Source organism: Nematolebias whitei, chromosome 16, assembly GCF_014905685.2.
Source record: "Nematolebias whitei isolate Nwh7 chromosome 16, NemWhi1, whole genome shotgun sequence".
Classification (NCBI taxonomy): domain Eukaryota; kingdom Metazoa; phylum Chordata; class Actinopteri; order Cyprinodontiformes; family Rivulidae; genus Nematolebias; species Nematolebias whitei.
Genome location: NC_056513.1, coordinates 39,171,758 through 39,189,904, shown reverse-complemented (window position 1 = coordinate 39,189,904; position 18,147 = coordinate 39,171,758). Strand labels below are relative to the sequence as shown.

Genomic DNA, 18,147 nt, shown 5'->3' with positions numbered 1-18,147 from the left:
TTACAGAGAGAGCTCTTTGTCTCCTCCATCAGGTCTGCTTCCTCCAGCCTCTTTGAGATGCTGTAGGCCAGCAGAGCGATGTTGTTGTTTGCTGCGACCGCCTGGGATGTGCAATGGTGAGCTTGGTTGGAGAGCTTTGTCACCTTCTGGTCACGCTTTCCTGGATGGATAGGTTGCCTGTCCATTCTGGAAGCTTTTGCCCCAAGAGCCTTCACTAGGCTTGGCTCCAGGGGGGAGAACCGAGAGAAAAAAACACTGATCTGTAAAATCCCCCCACTCTGTAGATGGAGACGAAGGTGGAGACGAATGTCTTCAGCTTGCCGGGCCCAGCTGCAGCCTCGTTCCAATGTGACATCACAGCTGGACAGCGAGGCCAGATGGTATCAGGGCGACGAGCTGGGACGGAGCCAAACCTTCCCGCCAGATCATCCGATCAGGGCAGAGGGAGGCGAGGGACTGAAAGTCCCTTTGTGTTAACATCCTCCTAGAATATGCCGGGCAGCTCCGAGAGGAGGGCGCCGACAGCTGGGAGCGGTGTGGTCACCAACGTGGGAAGACCCGAGGTGGCTGAGCATCCATTCGACCGCTCTTCTTCCATCACTACGCTCTATGGGAGAGAAGGGACAGCGAGGTTGTTTCCCGCATTGCCTTTCTCGGAGGAGTTATCCGATTCACTGCGTGACTCTGCATCAAAGAAAGGTGGTGGCATTGTCCCGCGCGTAGCGTCCTGCCACAGAAAAACACTCAGCGAAGCTGCTGCCCACATCGCCTTTTTCGAGGGAATCATCTGATTCACCAAGAGGAAAAAACGGTAGAAAAGGCGGTGGCGTCGTCCAGCGAGTAGCGGCCTGCCACTGACAAACACTCAGCAGAGCTGCTGCCAACAACGCCTTTTTCGAGGGAATCATCCAATTCACCGCAAGGAAAACACGTTAGAAAAGGCGGTGGCGTCATCCAGCGAGTAGTGGCCCTCCACGGAAAAAACACTCAGCAGAGCTGCTGCCAACTGTCAAGAAAATAACAGAATGGGCTCAGGAATACTTCCAGAAAGCATTGTCAGTGAACACAATCCACCGTGCCATCCGCCGTTGCCAGCTGAAACTCTACAGTGCAAAGAGGAAGCCATTTCTAAGCAAGCTCCACAAGCTCAGACGTTTGCACTGGGCCAGGGGTCATTTAAAATGGAGTGTGGCAAAATGGAAGACTGTTCTGTGGTCAGATGAGTCACAATTTGAAGTTCTTTATGGAACACTGGGACGCCATGTCATCCGGACCAGAGAGGACAAGGATAGCCCAAGCTGTTATCAACGCTCCGTTCAGAAGCCTACATCACTGATGGTATGGGGTTGCAAGAGCTCTTGTGGCATGGGCAGCTTGCATGTCTGGAAAGGCACCATTAATGCAGAGAACTATGTTCAGGTTCTAGAACAACATATGCTGCCATCTATACGTCATCTCTTTCAGGGAAGACCCTGCAATTTTCAACACGATAATGTCAGACCACATTCTGCAGCAACTACAACATCATGGCTACGTAGGAGAAGGATCCGGGTACTGAAATGGCCAGCCTGCAGTCCAGATCTTTGGCCAGCCTGCAGTCCAGATCTTTCCCCTATAGAGAACATTTGGCGCATCATAAAGAGGAAGTTGCGACAAAGAAGGCCCAAGACGATTGAACAGTTAGAGGCCTGTATTAGACATGAATGGGAGAGCATTCCTATTTCTAAACTTCAGAAACTGGTCTCCTCTGTCCCCAGCCGTCTGTTGAGTGTTGTAAGAAGAAAGGGAGATGCCACACAGTGGTAAAAATGGACTTGTCCCAACGTTTTTGGGATTTGTTGATGCCATGAAATTTGGAAACAACAGATTTTTTCCTTAAAATTATACATTCTCTCAGTTTAAACTTTTGATCTGTGATTTGTTTTCTATTCTGAATAAAATATTAGATGTTGGCAACTCCACATCATTGCATTCAGTTTTTATTCACAATTTGTTAGGTGTCCCAACTTTTTTGGAATCCGGTTTGTATTCTGTCAGTCGTAGTTCAGAAAGCAGTGTATCTGCCGCCATGTTGATAGAAATATTGCGTCTGTCCGCGCGTGCGTGTGCGCATGTGGTTTAACACAAAGCCTCAGCGGGAGATGTTTACATTATCAGCGGGCGGTCAGCGAAAAACCTCCACTCTGGAAAGTGGGTTCAGAAACCTCCGGATTCAAAGAGGGGGGCCACTGGTGTTGTGTGAATGAACAGCAGAACCGCAGAGAGAAAGCTGTGGATGCACTCAAAATATGCGCCGTGTAAACGGCCCCTAAGACTGATTCCCAGCCAGTTTTCACACCTGATGGGAACAGAGGGGCCTCATCTGTGAGATAGAGATCGGTTAGTGGTCGTGTAGGAGATTATGGGGAGCAGAAAAGTCAAATAAGAAGGACCACTAACCGTCTCAGATGATCCTGGGGGTTCTGGAGAGTAACGAAGTCCAAACTGATCCGGACCATTGCAGGAGAGGCTGAGTCCGGTGAGGGACTGCAGCTGGCCACAGCGACAGGTGGGTGGTGAGTCCGTTGAGCGCAGAGATGTAGTCACACAAGCCTGGGTCCAAAACCGGACAGCAGAAGACAGGAGGTACCGGAGGAGAAGACGAGGAGGCGTAGTCGTGCAGGCAAAGGTCAGAACCGAAGACAGACGACGTGATAATCCAAAGGGTCGAGCGAAAAACGATGTCCAGGTAAGTCGTGGGTTCAGGAGCCAGGAGGTCAAGCCAAGAGGGTAGGACATGAACCAGGAGAGGGACAGGAACGAGGAGACAGGTAAACTATGACAAGGGGACATGAAAGGCTAAGGGGGAACAAGGCAGGATGAGTAACACGAGGTATCTACTTACAGAGAACTGTTTTCAACTACCGGGCACCGAAGAAGAGAAAAAGCGCAGCTTTTGTAGTATGACATATCCTGAGATATATTCATCAATTAAACGGGTTCTTTCATTTTTCTGGACTGTACAACATACGTGCATTGAATTTAATAAAATGTGGACGTGAGACGTTAATTATCTTTGACTCACCAAACGAGTGGGTCATTTATTAACAGAATCAAGTTTAACACATCACACATTTACATTAATTGGCAAGAATTGAAAAATAACGACATAATTAATCAGCTTTACAACCAGGAAAACCATACGGCCATGATTTTCCGTTGCTTCACCACAGACATTTCTGAAAACATCTGGATTAATTTGCTAGCAGATAGGAGAGTTTAAAGATGGAAAGATGAGGTTTATCTACAGAGAGATGTGTGAGGGAATTTGTCTGTTTTAACCAGAACATGCACGCTCCTTTAGAAATCAGCTTGGGCCAACGGTACGCTTGGTTGAGATAGAACTTTTTACCTTGCAGACGATAGTTTCAGCGTTGGTGTAGAGCTCTCCTTTCAACTCTTTCAGCGTCTCCGTGAGAACAGCTAAAAACCCCTGGAGTTGTGAGGTTATCCAAACAGAAGTTATAATTCCCAAATCGTCTCTGGTTCAGCTTGATTCTCTTTCAGCAGCATCCTGAATTCCAGCGTTCTGCATTCTGGAACTCCAAAAAAACTCTGGTTGAACTAGGAAGTGCCAACATTTAAATGGGCTCTACTTCCGGTTCATTTGAGAGCTTCTGATTGGTCGATGGACCAAAGCAGAGGTGTGGTTTGTGATGTAAGGTGTTATGAAAAGTCAAGGAAAAAGATTAAGATTGTTTAAGAACAGACAGAAAGATTGTTATGGAGAATTCAGACTTCGTGGAGCCACCTCTCCTAGTATCTTGCTGTAAAAGTTAAACATGACATTTCTTTTCAGTAAAATTTCAGTTGACCGAAACTTGAACTTCGACACACTTACAACTTCGCTCATTGAAGACAGAAAATCAAGAAATGCATATTAACCTGATTTCTTCTTTGAATGAGGATTAAAAATCATTATTACTGTTTTAAGTAAATAAAAATGAGTAGTTCACTTCAACATGTAAACATTGTTTGAACTAACACAATTTGATTATCAAAACATTTGTAAAATAGTAATGATCATAGAGAATTGTCTTTTTCCACTTGATTAATTCAAGAAAGAAAGTCTCAGGATGGGTCAACCTGTATTTCTGGATACAAATCAATGAAATGACAGTTTCTGACCATATGATCCTAAGGTCAAGTTTTGACATCATGTCAAGTTCACTACACTTTTAAAGGGTGAGAGTGACAGGTGCAGCCAGTTGAGTTCAATCAGCTGCTGCTGGCTGCAGTGAAGACAAAACTAAACAACCGTGACATCACCCTCAACCAGCATGCAAAGAAGACAAACTAAAACTCACGTATATATAAACAAACATTACCTGAGTGGACAGAATGAATGAAACTTACAGAAAAGATCTATTGCAAACTTTAAAGGGTGATCAGGGTGACAGAAAATATAATCTATGGAACGTGATTTGTGACAGATCCTCCCCTCAAGGAACGCCTCCTGGCGTTCCACCAGGTTGATCGGGGTGCAGGCGATGAAAATCTCGGATGAGGCTGCAGTCCAGGATGTGGCGGGAGGGAACCCAGGACCGCTCCTCCGGTCCGTATCCCTCCCAGTCAATGAGGTACTGGAGCCCCCGGCCCCTCCGTCTAGAACGGAGGAGTCGGCGAACAGTGTAGGCGGGAGAGCCGTCAATCAGATGGGCGGGTGGGGGGGAACAACAGGGGAGTGGTACTGGGAGGAAATGACCGGTTTAACACAAGAAACATGGAAAGTAGGGTGAACACGTAAGGACTTGGGTAATGTCAGACGAACAGACACAGGGTTGATCACCTTGGAAATGGGAAAGGGTCCAATGAATCGGGGGGCGAGTTTGCGGGACGAGACCTTAAGAGGGAGGTTTTTAGTGGCCAGCCACACTTTCTGTCCCACGACATAGTCGGGTTGTGGGGTTCTGTGGCGGTCAGCCTTTCTAGTGTACGCCGCCCTAGATTTTAAGATAGCCTTTTTGGCCCTTCTCCAGACTCTCTGGCAGCGGAGGGCCGCCATGTGAGCTGAGGGAACAGAGGCTTCGCGTTCCTGGACAGAGACCGCAGGGGGTTGAAAACCAAAAACAACATAAAAGGGAGACAAACCGGTGGCTGATGAGGGAACAGAATTAAGGGCATGCTCGATCCAGGGCAGTGATGAGCTCCATTTTTCTGGATCCTGTTGACATAGGAGCCTCAGTTTTCCCTCCACCTCCTGATTAGCCCTCTCCGTCTGGCCATCTGACTCAGGGTGGAAGCCAGAAGAGAGACTAATGGAAATACCCAGAAGGTCACAGAACTCCTTCCAGAAGTGGGAGACAAACTGAGGCCCCCATCAGAGACAATGTCAAGTGGCAGTCAATGGAGCCTAAACACCTCCCAAGCCATAATGCGGGCTAGGTCCTTGGAGGAGGGTAGCTTGAGCAAAGGGACTAAATGAACCATCTTAGAAAATCGGTCAACGATAGTTAGAATGACTATGAAATTATTGGATGGTGGGAGACCGGTAATGAAGTCCATACCTATGTGCGACCAGGGGCGTGAAGGACAAGGGAGAGGATGAAGTAATCCTGAACGGGGACTTCTGGAGGTCTTGGACTGGGAACATGCCGGACAGGATCGCACATAGGCATGGACATCCCTGGTCATAGTCTCCCACCAAAACTGAGCTCTGACAATAGACAAAGTTTTAGTTAGACCAGGGTGGCAGAATAATAAGGAGTTGTGACAAAAATTCAACACCTTCTTGATCATATTAACTGGTACAAAAAGATGGTTCAAGGGCAGTTGGCCACGGGAGGACGTGTCCGGTTGAAGTTTCTGAGGTCCAGCTCTAACTGAGTGATGGCCAGGCGAGCACTCTCAGGAAGGATAAAGTTCTCCTCATGAGCTGAGGGGGAATTATCCTCCTCCAAAACACGTGACAAGGCATCAGGCTTGGTATTTTTCTCGCCGGGACGGTAAGAAAGGGTGAAATTAAAGCGAGAAAAGAACAGTGCCCACCTGGCTTGGCGAGGATTAAGGTGACGAGTGGACCTGAGGTACTCCAGGTTCTTGTGATCCATCCACACCTGGAACAGGAACCTGGAGCCCTCCAACCAGTGACGCCACTCCTCCAGGGCCAGCTTGACAGCAAGAAGCTCCCTATCTCCAACATCATAGTTGTGCTCAGCCGAGGAAAGACTCCGAGAGAAAAAGGCACAAGGGTGAAGACGCCCTTCCTGGCCGTGCTGACTCAGAACGGCCCCCACCCCAGTACTGGAGGCATCAACCTCCACCATAAAAGGTTCGTCGGGGTTGGGAGCCTGGAGAATGGGAGCAGAAAAAAACGGGTTATTTAATTCATTAAAAGCGGTCTCTGCTGTGGTGGACCAGTGAAAACGGCACTTAGTCGAGGTGAGCTCGTGAAGAGGCTTGGCCTTCTGGCTGTAGCCTTTAATGAAGCGTCTGTAAAAATTGGCGAACCCCAGGAACCGCTGAAGCTGTTTGTGGTCCTTAGGGGTGGGCCAATCTACCACAGTAGAGACCTTGCTGGAGTCCATCCCCATCGTGTTAGGCGACACAATAAATCCCCAAAAGGAAGTGGAAGACACATGAAACTCACACTTTTCAGCTTTTACAAAGAGACCGTTCTGGAGGAGCCTGGTAAGAACAGATCTAACATGTTTGCGATGAGACTCTTGGTCCTTAGAAAAAATGAGTATGTCGTCGAGATAAACAAAAACAAACTTATTTACCATGTCCCTCAAAACGTCATTGACTAAAGTTTGGAAGACAGCCGGAGCGTTGGTTAACCCAAAAGGCATAACTAAGTATTCATAATGACCTGTCGGGGTATTAAAGGCTGTCTTCCACTCATCACCTTCACGGATACGGACCAGATGATAAGCATTGCGGAGATCAAGTTTGGTGAAAATGTTGGCTCCCTGAAGATAATCGAAGGCGGATGACATGAGGGGTAGAGGATACTTGTTTTTTATAGTAATCTTATTGAGTCCTCTAAAGTCTATGCATGGATGAAGTGAGCCATCTTTCTTTTTGACAAAGAAAAAACCTGCCCCAGCAGGTGAGGCAGACGGTCGGATAATGCCCGACCTTAATGAGTCCTGGATGTACTCCTTCATAGAGAGTTGTTTGGGAGCGGAGAGAGAGTATAACGCACACCTAGGAGGAGTGGAGCCTGGGAGTAAATCTATTCCACAGTCATAGGGACGGTGTGGAGGCAGTGAGGTAGCTTTAGTCTTATTAAACACCTCTTTAAGTTCATGATACTCTTTAGGTACTTTGGAAATGTCTGGATAAAAATTTTCATGCAGGGTAACAGTCTCGATAGGAACGACAGCATCAAATAAACAAGTGGTCAAACACTCCTCTGACCACCCTAAAATCTCCCTCCTCCTCCAGTCAAGATGAGGGTTGTGTTTGGTTAACCATGTGGATCCCAACACGATCGGAGCCTGGGGAGATTTAATAACCACAAAGGTTAGTTTCTCTTTGTGGTTAGCACCGAGACATAAGACCACCGGTTCAGTAATTAAAGATGATGAGTTCAGAGGATGGCCATCGAGAGCCACCACAGAAAGTTCATGAGCAGATTTGTAGATCTTTATTCTCACCGATTTAGCAAAGTCGAAGTCTATGAATTCAGTATCTGCACCGGAGTCAATAAACACCTTAACCAGTGATCGAGATTTGTCTGGTGTAATAAGGTGAGCAGAAACAATAAATTGTGAGGAGAGTTCTTTGGGGTTTGTTCGGCTCAGTAGACATCTCCTCTCGTCTACTGAGCGACCCCTTTTACCGGACAGTTGGTGACGAGGTGTCCTGGCTCTCCACAGTAGAAGCAAAGATGTCCCTTGCATCTCCTCTCGCGTTCAGCCTGCGTGAGTCAGCTCCTGCCCAACTGCATAGGTTCCTCTGCAGGTTTTGGAGGAGAAACAGGAGTATGGTGAGTGGGTCGTGGTTGAAACTGAAACTCACCAACATGTTTAGAGACTGGTGATGTCTTAAGTCCTCTCTCTCTTGCTCATTCGGCCAGTCTTAAATCCACCCTGGTGGATAAGTCTTCAAGGTCCTGCAGAGAATCTGGGTAACGTTTAGTTGCCAAACCATCTTTGATGTCGTCGTTCAAACCTTTGTAGAACGCGTCAGTAAGGGCCTCCTCGTTCCAGTGGCTGCCAGACGCTATGGAGTGAAACTCATTGATATAGTCTGTAACTCTCCTGTTACCTTGCTTTATGGAGAATAGTCGTCTGTCAGCCTCACGCTCTGGGAGGACTGGGTCAATCACCCTGCAGAGTTCCTTAGTAAATGCCTGGAGAGAGTAAATGTTAGGAGAGTCCCTCTGCCATTCAGCAGATCCCCACTTCTTAGCCTTGCCTGAAAGTAAAAAAATAATGTACGCCACTTTAGCTTTATCTGAAGGAAAAGAAGACGGTTGAAGCTCAAAGTGGATCTCACACTGAGTGATAAATGGACGACACTGGTCCGGTTCCCCTGTAAAAAGTTCAGGTGGGGTCAATCTTGGCTCCCTGATGGGTTCGGAGTGGGGTCTAACCACCACTGAGTCCTGAATGGAAGTCTGAGGGGTTAAGTTCTTAAGCATGCGGACCATATCCTCCATGCCAGACTCCAACTTCATAATAGCTCCTTCTACTCCGGAGCGCCAATCTGCTGGTGGTGAGTGGTCCATCATGGCCCGGTAGTTCTGTAACGAACCCCTTTTAGTTTGGACCAAAATCACCACACAAATGAAGAGAAAAAAATAATATTTATTTTCTAGGAGAGATATTGCAGATTGGACCGGTTCTGCTGCTGGTTCTGGTTTGGGTTCGGGTTCTGGTACTGGTTCCGGATCAGGGACAAGTCTATGAGATAGAGATCAGTTAGTGGTCGTGCAGGAGATTATGGGGAGCAGAAAAGTCAAATAAGAAGGACCACTAACTGTCTCAGATGATCCTGGGGGTTCTGGAGAGTAACGAAGTCCAAACTGATCCGGACCATTGCAGGAGAGGCTGAGTCCGGTGAGGGACTGCAGCTGGCCGCAGCGACAGGTGGGTGGTGAGTCCGTTGAGCGCAGAGACGTAGTCACACAAGCCTGGGTCCAAAACCGGAGAGCAGAAGACGGGAGGTATCAGAGGAGAAGACGAGGAGGCATAGTCGTGCAGGCAAAGGTCAGAACCGAAGACAGAAGACGTGGTAATCCAATGGGTCGAGCGAAAAACGATGTCCAGGTAAGTCGTGGGTTCAGGAGCCGGGAGGTCAAGCCAAGAGGGAAGGACATGAACCAGGAGAGGGACAGGAATGAGGAGACAGGTAAACTATGACAAGGGGACATGAAAGGCTAAGGGGGAACAAGGCAGGATGAGTAACGCGAGGTATCTACTTACAGTGAACTGTTTTCAACTACCGGGCACCGAAGAAGAGAAAGAGTGCAGCTTTTAAAGGGTGAGAGAGACAGGTGCAGCCAGTTGAGTTCAATCAGCTGCTGCTGTCTGCAGTGAAGACAAAACTAAACAACCGTGACATCACCCTCAACCAGCACACAAAGAAGACAAACTAAACCTCACGTATATATAAACAAACATTACCTGAGTGGACAGAATGAATGAAACTTACAGAAAAGACCTATTGCAAACTTTAAAGGGTGATCAGGTTGACAGAAAATATAATCTATGGAACGTGATTCGTGACATACTGTTAAAGTGTTTAGGTGTGAATTGTCAATCTACATATGTGTGTGTCTTATCTCACTCAGCCTTACACCCTAAACCCCTCACTCACTGCTGTTTGAATTGCGAAAGCTCCTCGGATGAGAAGCAAAACATCTTCTGTTACAAATAAAGTCCAGTTGTTTTTGTATTGAACACTTTTTGAATTCATCATGTCCTGGATGACTGAGAATCTTCACCAGCATAACAGTCCTTACCTGCAGGAGCTGCAGCCCATTTCTGTCCGACAACACTGTCAGAGTTTTGCAGTACGAACACTTTGCAGTCATAGAGATTTCTTGACAAATCATCAAGAAAAGAAAGGTTAAACATTTTGAGTGGAGAACGTGATTCAGACAGTGTTACCCTGAGTGTTTAGAATACACTTGGTTGATTCATTTTTCAATCCTAAACTGAGTGTGTAAAAATGTAAAAGATGATAAAGGCTGGTGGCTGACCTCATGAGCAGCTGAATACAACATTGATGAACAGGAAGTAGCACACATTCGTCTGTATGAAGGTAACTGCAGGTAAATCCATTTTCTGTCATAAATACATTGAATGCTTAATGGTTAAATTCAAGCTACAGTAGCTGTGCTTTGTTTTGTGTGTTTAATATGCAGATATATGTTGCAACTTGTGGTTGCATAAGTTTAGTCTTTGTTTGTTGTGACCCTTTAAAAGACCTGTTTGTGACTGAGCTCCTCATTTACGGCCCTGAACACGCCCGATCCCATCTGATCTCAGAAGCTAATCAGGGTCAGGCCTGGTTGTATTTGGATGGGAGAGCGCCTGGTAATACCAGGTGCTGTACATTTTTACACTTCTCACAATCCTCCATGGGGTGTGCTGTTCAAGCCAAGAGCATCGTCAGTACTGGGGGCTAAGTACCCCTAAAGATCAGATCCTAGAATCACCCCTGCCCAACCTCTGCTTTGCTCCTGTTTAGTATAACCTGTTTAGTATATGTAATTATTTTTTCTATCCTTAACATGTGTTTTTTTTTGTCTTTCAGGTACACCTGGACCTATATCTGGACTTGGACCTATACCTGGACCTGGACCTATATCTGGACCTACCATTCTATGTTCGTCTGTCTCTCCTTCCTGTCCTCTCAAACCAGCCGGTCAAAGCAGATGGCCTCTTGTCCTGAGCTGGTTCTGCTGGAGGTTTCTTCCTGTTAAAGGGAGTTTTTCTTTCCACTGTCTCCACTGTGCTTGCTCAGGATGGGAGACTGCAACGAAGCCAAGATTCAACTTGTCTGCTGGATTCCTTAGATAGAGAACTTTATTAATTGGCTTTTATGTGAATGTTCCTGTAAAGTGCGCTGAGACAACTTTGTTGTGATTTGGCGCTATAGAAATAAACTGAATTGAAATGTCTCTGGGGGGAGTATTGTTGAAGAGATCTGATACACTGACAATCCATTTTGTACCCTGGTTTAGTTTCAGTGGTTCTGCCAAATGGAAGGAAATAAACTTCCAACAGAAATATGTGCAACGGGTCACTAGAAGACTTGAGACAATTCTTGCCAAGCGTGCTTTAACAAAATTATAAAAGACTACAGGGTGGCATGGTGGTGCAGTTGGTAGAGCTGCCGCCCCTCAGCGAGAAGGTCACCAGATTGAAGCCCGTTTTTTTGCACAAAATCGGAAATCAGATGACGCTTCGTTATCCGATTTTTTTTTTTTTTTGCTTTAATAAACTGAAAATGAAAAAACAAGTGTGTTTTTGTTTTTTCATTTATTGTTTCAAATTAAAAAACGAACTGCCTGAATGTACACGGACCCCTTTCTGGGTGGAGTTTGCATGTTCTCTCCGTGCTGCATGGGTTTTCTCCGGATACTCCAGTTTCCTCCCACAGACCAAAAACATGCATGTTAGACTGACTGGTAACTCTGAATTGGAGAGAGTGAATGTTCGTCTCTTTGTCTCTATGTGTCTCTGTGATGGACTGGAGACCTGTCCAGCATGTCCTTCACCTCTCACACAGGGACTGATGAACATGTGTCCCCCCAGTGACCCCCACAATTCGAAAAGGAAGAAGTGGGTAAAAGTTAATTGATGGATGGATAAAAGACTAGCTTGTAAAAGGTTGTACAGTCTTTTACCAGTACTGAATTTTAAAGCAACTCCAAATCCCTCTGGAAAAATGTATACAGACAGATGTAAAACATAAACATTTGAACTATTTTTACTTTTGAAACGCAACAAAATGTGTACTAGTTCAGGAGTCTGGATATTCTGTCAGCATTACATGATGTGGAGACAAGTTCAGTTAGTTTAAACAAATATAGCCCTGGATTTATACCAGTTGGCATGACAGCAGGTACTCCAAAATAGGAAAAAGCTCCATTTTCAAACTTCAGTGCCTCCTTCCCAAACTCCACCTCCACTCGACCCTGAAGAAATGAGAAAAACCCACAAAACACCCCGTGAGTTAAAGGAGTTAAAACGGGAAGATCAGGTTTGATGTCTGCTGGAGGCACGGTGTCTACCTGCAGGACTAAGACAAAGTAGTCTACTGGTTTGTTGCGTTGGAACAGGAAGTGCTGCAGCGCTCGCTTGTTCTTCTCATCAAACTTGAGCTCCTGAACAACGCTGGGATGTTTGATCAGCCTCAGCAAGATCTTTTCTGAGACGTGAGCAGGTTTAAAGGGTTCCACCTCTGGTCAAAAGAGGGGGGGAAGGAGAGCACAGAGAAAACCGCTGGAACTTCATTCAAGCATTTTAATCATCATGCAAAAATAAGGCACTGACAACAAACACAAACTCAAGAGGTGTACAGTAGTCCCTCGTTTATTCCGGGGATACCCTGAAGACCGGCGGTAAGTGAAAAACCGCAAAGTAGGAATTGTAGTACAAGTAATGGAATGGAATGGTAAATGGACTGTACTTATATAGCACCTTTCTATCTTATTTCAAGATACTCAAAGCTCTTTACAACAATCTGTGCCTCATTTACCCATTCATACAGCTCTACACTAGATCTGTACAAATTTAATTGAAAAAATCATATAAATAGACTAATCAGAGTCAGAGTCAGAGTCAGAGTTTCTTTATTGTCATTCGCACCTCATGTGGTACATGTGGTGGAGCGAAATTATGTACACGGGGTCCCAGTTACATCCAACAATAAAATGTATAAGAAAAACAGTAATAACATCTAAGATATGAACTAAGAAAAACATCAACTAAATATACACTAAGCACTCATAACATAAAACATTGAACATCAGCACAAACATGAACATGAGTCTGTGAGCAGAGCTTTATCACATTCAGACACTGATGGGACACACATTAGAGGCAATGAGGGGTTCAGTGTTTTGCCCAGGAACACTTCAGCATGTGACTGCTGGTGGATTCGAACCCCCAACTCTTGCATTGGAGGACGACTGCTTTAAACACTCAGCCACAGCCGCCCTTTAAACCCTTCCCACACTCTTGCAATATTCTAAACAATGTTTCTAAACTCCAAACGCTCTAGAAGAGACAGAATGTCATGATCTCAGCTCCCTGCCTCCTCTGCTCCCAGCCACCTGCAAGTGTTCTTGGTCACGCCCACTTTGCACGCAGAACAGCTGATCAGCTGCAGCAGGAAGTTTATCCTGCAGTATGGGCTGCATACAGGTGCAGCAGGTGTTAAATATTTTAAAATGATTTGTTTTAAATAAAAATTTCATACTGATCATGCGGCTCATCCATCAATCAGCCAATTGTGTGTCATGTCCAATCTTATTTTGAAAAACCGCGATAGAGCAGGTCTGCGATAAACGAACCATGAAGTAGTGAGTGACTAATGTACTTGTATAATTCTCATAAAGAATTTTCAAGACATTTCTTTACATTTCTAGTCATGTTTTTGAAGTAGTAAACAGTTAAACATACAACTTTACTTCCTGCAAATCAACTTTGCAGGATATACGAGGTAGAGTGTTTGGTAAGGATTTGTGATCAAATTAAAATATGCAAGAAATTATTATTCTGCGAAAATGTTAAATTAACAGCAAGGTAAGGGGACGGTACCTGTAGAGAGGAAACGATGTGTCGCCAGGAGTAGCTGAGGAGAAATCTTGACTTTCATCTCATTTTCTGACAGTTTGAAGATGGAAAAGTCTTGCTGCTTCCGTTCGTGGTGCGAAACCCGCCGCTTTGTGCGATTATCAGCTGAGACATGCACCAGCACACACAACATGAGTGTAAAAATCATACAGTCCTCGTTAGTACCATGCTGCAGACATGTATTGACCAGTTCAGCCAGCTGATCTCTGTATACAAACACCTGTTGGCTCCAGAATCAACACCAGTTCAACACCTCTAAGTAAGGGCTACCAAGCAAAAGACATCATGAAGACCAAGGAATTCTCCACAGAGGGCAGAGACAAACATATGGAGAAGTTTAGATCAGTGTTAAGGTATAGAATGAAATAACAAAAATCCTGAACATCCAACAAATATCCAATAAATCTAAAATAAATTTAAATAAATAATGTGACCCCAGCCAAGTGAGAGTCCCCAACCAAAATTCACAGAGTGGGTAAAGAGGGCCTTAATTGGAGAACTACCTCCTAAATGTTTGTCTGATGGAGTTGCAGCTTTTCTGCAGAGATAGATGTGTCCATAGGACCACCATAAACTGCACAGAGCTGGTCTTCAGGAAAAAAAAGAAAATAAGGCAGAACATTCAGGCTTTAACAAAAGGAGACATTTGAAACTCCCTAAACATGCGGAAGAAGGTGCTTTGTTCAAATGAGATTAAAAACTTTCTGACCATCAACAACAGCACCATGTCTGAGGCAGATCTACCAACTCTCATAATGTTGAGAAGACCATCTCTATAGAGATGCGTGGTGGTGGCAGCATCATGCTGTGGGGGGTGTTTTCCATTAGCAGGCATGGGGAAATTGTTCAGAGAACAAGAAGAGATGGACGTAGCAAAACACAGAGAAATCCTTGAGATGAACTTGTTGAAGTCTTCCAGAGATTACAGAATGGGATGGAGGTCTAGCTTCCAGCAGGACCATGACCCTAAACACTATGCTGAAGAACATCCACTGGTTTAAGGAAAACCAACCAGTTAAAGGTCCTAGGATGATCCAGTCAAAGCCAGTGATGAATAAGAATGCCAAAGGAGTTGAATACGATAGCAACTTACTGTATTTTCACAAACAATTTGACAAAATGTGGGGGGCCAAGATGGTGTAGAGGCACTGCAGATGTTTTGGGACCAGAAAGTCACAGGTTCAACTCCCGGCCATGCCCACTTGTCATGGTGTTCTTGAGTAAGACACCTAATCCCTAAGTGCTCCCCTGGAGCTTACATAGCTGCCCCCTGCTCCACCCGGGTGCATCTCACATGTGATGGGTTAAATGCAGAGAACTAAATTCATCATTGTATGAGAACATCCAATGATGACAACACTTTAAAATGTGTGTGTGTTTATATATACTTACTGTACAGGTCTGTCTCATCCAGGATCTCTGACTTGATGATTTCCTCGATGACATCTTCCAGTGTGACGATGCCCATCACCTCGTAGAACGGGTCACCTTCACCCTCGTTGTTTACACGCTGCACAATGGCGAGGTGGGACTTTCCTGAAACCATCAGGGAGTCTCAAATCAACACCACTGTTTCTAAAATGTAACGTAAATACTAGCAGGCAGAGAGGAAAACTGGAAGCAGATGTTTTTCATAAATGGCATGTAAAATCCCAATAAACTGTGACAGTGACTTATATCACATGACTTAGACAAAAATACAGTTTTTAAAGCTGCCAAATCATTTCAATATTAATAATTTACTATTTTGTCTTGCACAACTACAATTCAGACAATGTTGGGATCCATCCATCCATCCATCCAGCCAGCCAGCCTGCCAGCCAGCCATCCATCCATCCATCCATCCATCCATCCATCCATCCATCCATCCATCCATCCATCCATCCATCCATAATCTTTCGCTTGTTCTGGACTCAGGTCTCGGGGGCAGCAGCTTGAGCAGGGAGGTCCAGACATCTCTCTCCACAGCCTCTTCCAGCTCTTCTGGGAGGACTCCAAGTTGTTCCCAGACCAACTGAGAGACATAGTCTCTCCAGCATGTCCTAGGTCTTCCCTGGGGTCTCCTCCCAGTCGGACATGCCTGAAGCACCTCCCTAGGGAGGTGCCATGGGACCATCCTTACCAAATGCCTGAACCACCTAAACTGGCTCTTCTTGATGTGGAGGAGCAGTGGTTCTACTCCGAGTCTCTCCTAGATAACTGAACTTCTCACCCTGTCTCTGAGGGAGAGTCCAGCTCTGCAGAGGAAACTCATTTCAACCTCCTGTATCCACGATCTCATTCTTTCAGTCTCTACCCAGAGTTCATGACCAGAGGTGAGGGGAGGAACGTAGCCAACTGGTAAACAGAGAGCTTTGACTTACAGCTCAGCTCTCTCCTCACCACAATGGACCGGTACAGAGTCCACAATACTGCAGATGCTGCACCAATCCGTCTGTCAATCTCAAGCTCCATTCTTCCTTCACTCATGAACAAAACCCTGAGATACTTTAACTCCTCCACTTGAGGCAGAACCTCACCCTCACCCCAAAGAGAATAATCCACCCTTTTCCAGTGTCCCTTGCCCAGATATGGGTTACTGGGGCCCCACCCTGGAGCCAGGCCTGGGAGAGGGGCTCATTGGAGAGTGCCTGATGACTAGGTCTCTATCCATGGGGCTCGATTGAGCTTACCCCGAATGAGTAACATGGGTTTGTCTTCCTGTGGGCCCACCACCTGCAGGAGGGTCCATATAAGTCAGGTGCATGATGTCATGGGCAGTGGCAGAAAGTGGGGCCTTGCTGCTGTAACCCTGGCTTACCAAAGCTGGCTCTCGGGACAATGTTGGGATGTTGTGTGCAATTCAAATAAAAACCATTTGCCTTGATTTGCAACATCATAGCTTTTTCAAAAACAGTTTGACGAGCCACACTCAACAGTGATGGGAGAAGGGTCTGAGAGAAGTGACCGAGGATATGGTGGTCATTCTGAATGAGCTTCAGGGATTATGTATGGAGAGCTGGGATACGCAGATACACCGATCTGGGTTTTATGGCAGAGTAGCTCAACAGAACTTCTCAGACACAAACATCAGATTGATGAATGGACTGCACTTTTCTATCTTATCAAGCAAATCAAGCCAGATTGGTTGATTTATTCCTCTCTGGTCTGATAAAACAAAGACTGAACTTTTTGTTTTCAGATCTAAAAGTTCTGTTTGAAGATAGGCATCATTCATCACCTGTCCACCACCATCTCTACTGTGAAGCACGGTGGTGGCAGTGTTGTGATGAGAGGGTATTTTTTAGCAGCAAGACCTGGTAGATTGTTTAGGGTTAGAAAAAAAGATGAATGACGTGCAGAGATAACTTAAATGAAAACCTATTGCACAGGACTCGACCTCATTCTGGACTTCAGGCTCACTTTCCAACAATGACCCAACAGTGAAGACAACACAGAAGGGGCTGGGTAACAATTCTGTGAATGTCGTAGAGTGGTCCAACCACAGTCCTTACTTGAACTTTATTACGCATCTCTGAGAGACCTGAACATGGCTCCCCTGATGGTCCAGGTGGACTGAGTTTAAGATCTACAATAAAAAAACAGGAAATCCCACAGTCCAGGTGTGTAAACCTTGCTCTATCAAACTCAAGACTAACTTAAGGCTGGAAGTGCTGCCAAATGTCTCTGACCATATAAAGAGTCTGAAGATGTAAATATTATATTCCATCCATTGGTTTATTTTCCTTACCCACTTTTCTGTGCAGGATCATGAGAAACTGGCACTTTCTCCAGTGGTCATTGGATGACGAGTGAAGTTCACCCTAAACAGGGTGCTAGTGAATGAGACAGTTTGTCCACTTTCATACAAATTGTTTTAAAATACTCCTTTCACTTAGATATTCTGGGAAATAAAAATGATACTGCTGTAGTATCAGGCTGCAATGTTAACATGCAAAAAGTGAACAGAGTCTGAATACTTTCAAAATAAAACAATCAAGTAGTCAAATAAAACAGACCTTTTTCTGTTTTTGGTGCTGATTAGAATTCTGCAGCATCCTTTTCATTGTGTAAATGTCTCAAAGTGACTGGGAGTGACTCTGATGTGTAGTCAGAGACACAGCAGCAGGAGCTGAATGAAGTGGGTGGAACAGCAGAACAAGATGCACTGAATACAAATACACAGTCATTTACCTACAGTATATCCAGTGTCTACCAGAGCTATAGGTGTGTGCACAAACAGGGAACAGAGGGAATCTGTGGGCTGATCAGCAGCCTGGCTCCGAGTCTGCTCCTACCCTCACTGCCTGCCAAATACCGCCTCTCTCTCACACACACACACACACACACACACACACACACACACACA

At 45.4% G+C, this 18,147-nt stretch overlaps 1 protein-coding gene across 1 annotated transcript in view; it reads right to left on the bottom strand.

The window, feature by feature from the left end:
• The window catches only part of LOC119422512 (metal transporter CNNM1-like), an 88,287-nt gene that overhangs the window by 28,919 nt on the left and 41,221 nt on the right, over positions 1 to 18,147 (bottom strand). The window contains exons 2-5 of the mRNA XM_037689888.1: positions 15,192 to 15,335; positions 13,764 to 13,904; positions 12,233 to 12,402; positions 12,046 to 12,136 (exon numbers count right to left, since the gene is read on the bottom strand). Of these exons, the coding sequence (XP_037545816.1) occupies positions 12,046 to 12,136; positions 12,233 to 12,402; positions 13,764 to 13,904; positions 15,192 to 15,335 (546 nt within the window). The remainder of the gene's footprint in view (positions 1 to 12,045; positions 12,137 to 12,232; positions 12,403 to 13,763; positions 13,905 to 15,191; positions 15,336 to 18,147) is intronic.